This window comes from Pseudopodoces humilis, chromosome 2, assembly GCF_049639895.1.
Source record: "Pseudopodoces humilis isolate 2021_Gansu_Grassland_sample_001 chromosome 2, ASM4963989v1, whole genome shotgun sequence".
Classification (NCBI taxonomy): domain Eukaryota; kingdom Metazoa; phylum Chordata; class Aves; order Passeriformes; family Paridae; genus Pseudopodoces; species Pseudopodoces humilis.
Genome location: NC_142201.1, coordinates 73273963 through 73280653, shown reverse-complemented (window position 1 = coordinate 73280653; position 6691 = coordinate 73273963). Strand labels below are relative to the sequence as shown.

The window sequence follows — 6691 nt, the reverse complement described above, 5'->3', positions numbered from 1 at the left end:
ACCAGCTCCAGCACACTTAGATACCTTCATTTCTCTTGTAAGAGTGATTCCTCCACTCTGAATGAAGTAAATTCCTGAGACCTACTTTCTACTTTATGGATGACCCATGTTTTGCAAGTAGACCATCAAAGGAGACCCAGCTGGTCCATCAATATTCAGATGATAAAAAAAACAACCATTCTATTTTTAAGTCGCTGATAAGTACGTGAGAAAGTATGTGAGGAGGAGATGGTATTCTGTTTTCCAAACATTTCTTGGAACAGCTCTCATTTGGAGTGCCTATTCACACTCTATTCTGAAGCTGTGTTACACCTGGCACAACAGGAAAGCATAGAAGGTCAGTTTTGCTGGCACTGTGAATAATTCTTCCCACAGTAAAGCCTCAAAATTCAACTGAATCATTCATTTGCAAAGAAAGAGCAGATGTTCAGAGTCTTTCAGCCTGAATTACTCTCCGGAAAAGGAATGCACAATATGAAGCTCAAGTTTTCCACCGTTTAAGTTTATATGTGCATACACATGTATAAGAATCCAGGTACTGCTTCTTGAACAAGTGACTCAAAAGAATTGCCATTCCTTCTTTCAAGCACTTCAGTTCAGTGGCATTGGTCATTCCAAAAATTAACTTTCTTAGAAACCTTCTCTATATGGAGATGATGAACTACCTGAACTTTTTCCCTACAAATAATTGCCTGCACACACAACTTAGGTCATTAGTGTATCTTTCAAAAAGCCACAACTTACTCACATGCTAAAACTAAAGCCCTTGAAATGTCCTGTTGCAAGGTTTGCTGGTCACACTGATCACACAGTGTTATAGTATTAATACTTGATGGTTTTCACTTGTCCAACATGCTCTGGTGGAAGGTGACTGGTAGTTGGCCCTCTAAGACTTCTGTGAAGTGTGTGGAGCAGCCTCTGCCTCAGCAAGGGGATTCCCCAGGCTTTGGAAGATGATGCAGATAATCATGACACCATGATTCCCGCTCGCTTTCATCCAATTAAGCCTGTTTCTCTTAGATCAGTGCAGCTATTTTTACTTTTATGTCCTCAAATATTGCCTCACTAATTATACTGGATGTCAGTTTGCAAGCTGAAATTATTCCTGTTTCACAGGAAAATGAAAGCCAAGCCACTAGATGCAAACTAAAATATGTTCTCTTGTGGGGCTTGAAAACAGTCATTTTGGAAGTTAAGATTCAGTGTGGATACTGCTAACTCTAGTCAACTGAGATAGCATCAGAATTTAGCTTTGGTTTAGTTTGGTTCACCTTATTAAAAAAAAGGTTGCAATTCTGCACGGTTGTTTGGGTTTTTTTGGGTCTATTTGAGGGGGAGGAGTTTGTTTTGCTTTTTATTTTTTTTCTAATTGCAAGAGCTGAGGGATTTATATGTTTACAGAGAGCTGAATACATGATAAATAAGGATTTTTTCAGAAACTCCCAAATTGAGATGGAAGCTACAAAATGGTTCCTTGAAGCTAATAATCAGTATTCCAAATGATGACTGGGCTAGTTTTACAAAATAAGCATTTCTTCAATAAAGCATTTGCACACTTAAAATATCTGCAATCAAGAGGAGGACGGAAAGCAATTAAAGGATCATTTAGAAACACCAAATGTTAAAAAATAAGTCAAATTCTGAGATTAAACAAATCAGAACTATGAAAATTTACAGCAGAAGGTCTGACTGGAACATTTCATATTAATTTTTTTATATATATATAAAATCATTCAAATGCAGGAATTTTTCTGAGATTCTTGCAATGGGGAAGCTTTGCTGAAGTGCTTCAGTGGAAGAAAATAGAGTTATTATTCAAGTACTTTTTGAGGTAAACGACAGTAGGAAAAAATTGTATGCCTGAAGAGCCAGAGTGATGATGTCTACTATGTATGTGCTAAGGAGAGGATGTGAGCTGGCAGAAGGAACCTCCACCACCAGCTCTGTGCAGCTCCACGTGGCTGTGGTCCTGGACACAACATCCTCACAACCCAACCACAGCAGTCACCTGGAGAATGCCAAGATTATGCCCCCACCTTTTTTCAAGCACACAAAGATGCATAATACATTACTTAGAGGGAATAGCAACAGCTACACTTCCTAAAAGATGCTCAGAGAGGCAGAAAGTCTTCTCAGACTCTTGCCAGAGAGGCTTGGTGGCTTGGTTGAGTGTGATAATGATCTCCAAACATTATTTTTCCCTGAACTGAGAGTACATTCTTTACATCTAGCATATCAGGACAAGGTAATAACTTCCATCTTACCCAGCAAACTAGCATAAAAAATGGATGAATGACATAGCGTTTATTTTTAGTTTGGATTCTCCCCCACTCTATTTAAAGCATGAGGCCCAGAGGCAACAAACAAAATTCAAGTCCCATTAAAATGTTTTGCACTAGCAGCCAGGTGAGCCAGCAGAGCACACTGCAAAGCAGCAGCAAGGGAGGCCTGGGGAGCTACAACCCACCCAGGTGGTTCAGGGCTGCACAGATGAATGCACAGTGTAAACACACTTTCTAGCCACCTTTCCTAAGGCAGGAACTCAGGCAGGAATGAACAGATTGCTTGAAAAAAGCATGTACAAATCTTGAGGCAATTCAAGCTAGGAGTGGGCAATGACAGCAAACCTTTGATGCTTCTTATGAGCCCACCCAAACTTCTGTTTCACCCCATTTGAGTCTCATTACTCACTTTGGCTTTGGTCAGAAACTTCAAATAGACTCAAATACCCATTCTTCCCTGTTTGTCATATCAACAGATCAAGTATTATTTCAAATAAGGGAAAAAATGAGCAGACCAAACCTCAAAGAAACTTGCCAGTTAGAGAAGAAGAAAGCTGAGAAATCTGCCAGCTCTGAGCAATTGCTAGAGACTGAGCATTTTCACAGCAGCATATCGGCAGTACATGATGCAATGATTTGGCTATGCTAATGTAGCAATAGCTGTAAAGGACATCATCCTCTAAGGCATTGGCCAGAACAGCAAGATGCAAGCAGTCAAAACGTCACAGGCATATCCCAGGATAAAGCTAGAGCAAAGCTTTACTGATACTTCACTTGCTGTGGGATATGGGATGTGCAGGCAGTGATGAAGGTGGAGCAAGTGCTCATTTGCAGCAGAAGAACTTCACATTGTTGAGTGCTGTGTCATCCTGAAGTCCCTGTGGAGGCTCTACCTTGGTCTGGAGACCACATATCTTGCAGCTGTTGGTCCATGGGCCAAAGCTGCCCCATGATAGTCCATCACCTACTAGCACAGCTTCATCTGAGCATCTGAACTGGATGTTGTTGGCTGCTGTGTCATCACCTGCTCTTTGGGACTTCTCCGTTCTCAGTGAAAAGGAGATCAGGTAGCCTCCAGGGCAAACTTGAAAGCTGGTCCAGGAACCCCACCTTAGACAAAAAGTAAATGGAAAAAATGTCTGGGCTCTGTGAGCTGCTGGGAAATGCTCCTTCTCTTTGTCATGCTACTCTGAAGCTTAACACTTCTTTGACACAGCATGCTGCTGCAGTCTGGAGCCCCTTACTTTATCCTTTTGTTTTTCCTTGCCTTCCAAATATGTACTTTTCTCATCAGAAAGCCACCAGAAGTAAGAGATTGGATAGTTATTGTTCTGGTGGAAATCCGAGGGCAGCCTGAGCATGTTTTGTGAGGCATCTCTGATGTGTGACAGGTATACTCCAGGCAGCCAGGAGAGCAGCCAGAGCTGTTCCCTGCAGCATGGCCAGGGTTTGGACCCACCAGTTTCAACATGTATGGTTAGAAACCCTTCCAAAGAAAGATTGTAACCCTGGGACCACACTTCAGGTGTTCACAGTGCTCTGCAGAAAATCCAAGGGCAAGGAAAAAGTGGTAGAGTGAGGTATCAGGGTGTAATAACCCTCAAAATTAATGAAAAGCAACCCCTAACCACTTGTTTTAATTCACTGTACTACAGCACTAAGTATACAGCAGGTCAGAGAGAAGAGACCCCTGCAAATGGTGACACCCATGTGTGTTTTGCGAGCTGGTGCAGGACAAACAGGAGAGAAACCACAGTGTCACTTACTCCCCCACCATGGACTCAATGGTTATGGAGTCATCCTGACAATGTAGGCGAATGCCATTCAGAGCAGTGTCATCTCTTCCAAACTGGTCGGGCTCCACCTGCAATGGAAGTCACACAGAGACAGAGGTGAAGGCAAGGGGCAAAGGACCCGGGAAAAGTCCTTTAGATGCCTGTCGTAGAGTCCCACCTCCTTTCTGTAACAGGAAAGAGAAAATATCTTGGGAAACACATCAGAAAAGACAGCTGTCACTGGGAAACCACCTAACCCTTGTAACATGTTATTTGTGTTTTCTACCTATTTCTGATCCAACAGGTAAGGCAGAGTCTCAGAGTCTCAAGAGAGACACTGGTGATGGATGCCTCTCTCCCCGAATCCAGTTTTTTGCACCCATATGACTTCTCCCAGCAACATCAGCCACATGCAGACTTTTCTGGTGTAGCTACAGTGGCAACATTTGCCAGAAGACTCATAGTTTTATGTACAGAATATCATACTCAAGAGGAGGAAAATTGCAGGAAATCCTTAGGGACAGGAGACAGTAGGGAATGGAGAGAATTTTACCTTCAGAGCAAATCCATTGGCATAGCCATGATGGCAAAACTGCCGGCTGCCCCACTTGCCCCAGTGGCCTCCATTGGGCACAGTGAGGACAGAGGTGTATTCACGCACCCCTGTGCCTGGGGGGCACAGGAGGAGCAGGATGAGTGTAGCTGGCACAAGGAACCTCATCTCTCGTGCTCTGCATCTGCTGCAGAAGAGCTGGTGTATGGACTGGGGAATTTATACTCTTCCAAGGCTGCTTGCCTTTCCCTACCATTCCATTGGCAAACACCATTGGAACAATAGTTTCCACCCAGGCAGTGACACAGCACTTGCTGACCTGCTCACTGTGCCCATGAAGAGATCCTCTGGGAATTAAGCAGCTGGCACACAGCAGATACTGTGGCCATAGGTATATCCACCATCACTGAAGGGCTATGGGAACACCTACATGCTTCTTGCCATGCTCATGGTGGAAGCTTAATATCGATTTCTGCTTCTGGTCACGCAGATATTTGGCCATGGGAAAGTTTGCCTTTTGAGAGCAGCTGCCATAACCATTTTACCTATTGCTATTTGGCAAGGAAGGTCAAACTAGATGAAGAAACATAAGGGACCTGGTCTGGAACAAAGGATAAGTAAACTCAAGACCTGTGTCTCCCAATACCTTCTGTTGAATAAGATTCCTGGTAATCTTAAAAAATTAGGTGATTCATGGTTTTAATATCCTTCTTTTCAACAGTTTTTTTTTAATCTCAATAAAAAATTATATGCTTTGCTTTTGCAGCAAGCTTAACCAAAGCTTGGTTAATAATAATCATCATCATCCCAGATATGCTGGGATGCCCACAGTGATTATGAGGGTTAAGTGCCACTGGGAACAAGTTGAAAGGCAGGGTTTCTAGAAAGGTGATACTGAGCCTGAGGGGACAGTCTTTGAGGATGTCATGAGAGAGAAGTGAATTTGAAACCCTGCAGCTGAGATTCTCTTAACATAGAGTTAACCAATGCTTCAGGGGGCCCTTGGTTGGTCTTGCAGCATCTGGCAGAAGCTTTCTCTAATTTCAATAGGCAAAGAAGAGAGAATACAATTTAGAGAAGTATCTTGATCCTCAGGGTGTTAAAGCGGGATGAGGTGCCAACTCTTGGACGAACGGAAGACAGCATTTACCTCTTCTAGGTTTCTCTTCCAATTCCTGTTCTAATCCATCTGTCCCTGTTCCACTAAAAGGTGATGTTGTTTTTCCCACCCTTGTCTCTGCATTCCCCTTATGCTTGTCAGTGGTCTGTACAGGTGGCAATATATGCAAATTAAGATGATGGGAAGTTGGATGATCCTTTTAGTGAAACGATGCTAAAAGAGCACAGCACATGATGAAAGCACAACCTGTTTTCCTTTTTAAACCAGACCTTTTGTTTTACTTCTCCAAAGGGATGTCAAAATCCAGAGGAGATGTGTTTTCTTTCACAAAGACTGTATAATCACATCTGGCAAAGCAGGTGTGTTTGTTCAGGGAGGGTCACAGAGTGATAGCCAAGGACAATCAGACCTGCCCTTGGCAGCAAGTGGATGGAAAGCAGCAGGAGTCAGAAAGAAATGGCTGGGACCTGGTTCAGGCTACAAAAGGGGCAGGATTCCCCCATTCATTTCTACTTTGCTGGCCCAAAACCATCACCCTTGATCACCTCTAGCAGCAGTGATGCAGGTCCACAGCCTGGCAGGACCCATCTTCCCCCTCAGACTCTGCTCAAATCATAAGATTCCTGCCTTTTCCCATCCCCAGAGGAGGATCCTAGGGCACAGTGAGCCCACAGTGTGCAGGGGGTGGGATGAGGCAGGAGGTGAGGCCACCTTCAGGGATTTGGCCATGAGAAATTACTCCTGTGGATGCTTCACAGGTCCAGGAGAAAATTCAAGGAATTAAGAAAATTCAAGAGGCAAACTATTAGAGAACTGTTAGTCCAGGGCCTGGGAAGTGTCATTTTCCCATTTATAACCAAACAGCTGGTAACCTGGGCTGCCAAATGGGAGATGCCTCGGACTTGATTTCAAAGTACATTTCTTAGATAGCTTAACTTAATAACTTAATACCTGCAGAGTG

General features: G+C 43.4%; 1 protein-coding gene across 1 annotated transcript; it reads right to left on the bottom strand.

The window, feature by feature from the left end:
* Positions 1–3106: 3106 nt before the first annotated feature.
* VMO1 (vitelline membrane outer layer 1 homolog) lies at positions 3107–4778 on the bottom strand. Its single transcript, XM_005516750.1, has 3 exons — positions 4611–4778; positions 4049–4146; positions 3107–3392 (listed from the first exon to the last, which is right to left on the bottom strand). The coding sequence occupies exons 1-3, from the start codon at positions 4776–4778 to the stop codon at positions 3107–3109; spliced, it is 552 nt and encodes a 183-aa protein (XP_005516807.1).
* Positions 4779–6691: the final 1913 nt, after the last annotated feature.

Excerpts from the sequence above, each read along its gene's own strand:
- VMO1 (XM_005516750.1), bottom strand. The coding sequence starts at position 4,778 with ATGAGGTTCCTTGTGCCAGCTACACTCATCCTGCTCCTCCTGTGCCCC. Across the intron at positions 4,147-4,610 it reads CCAATGGATTTGCTCTGAAG|GTGGAGCCCGACCAGTTTGG; the intron begins GTAAAATTCTCT and ends CTTCCATTGCAG. Across the intron at positions 3,393-4,048 it reads ATTGAGTCCATGGTGGGGGA|GTGGGGTTCCTGGACCAGCT; the intron begins GTAAGTGACACT and ends TTTTTGTCTAAG.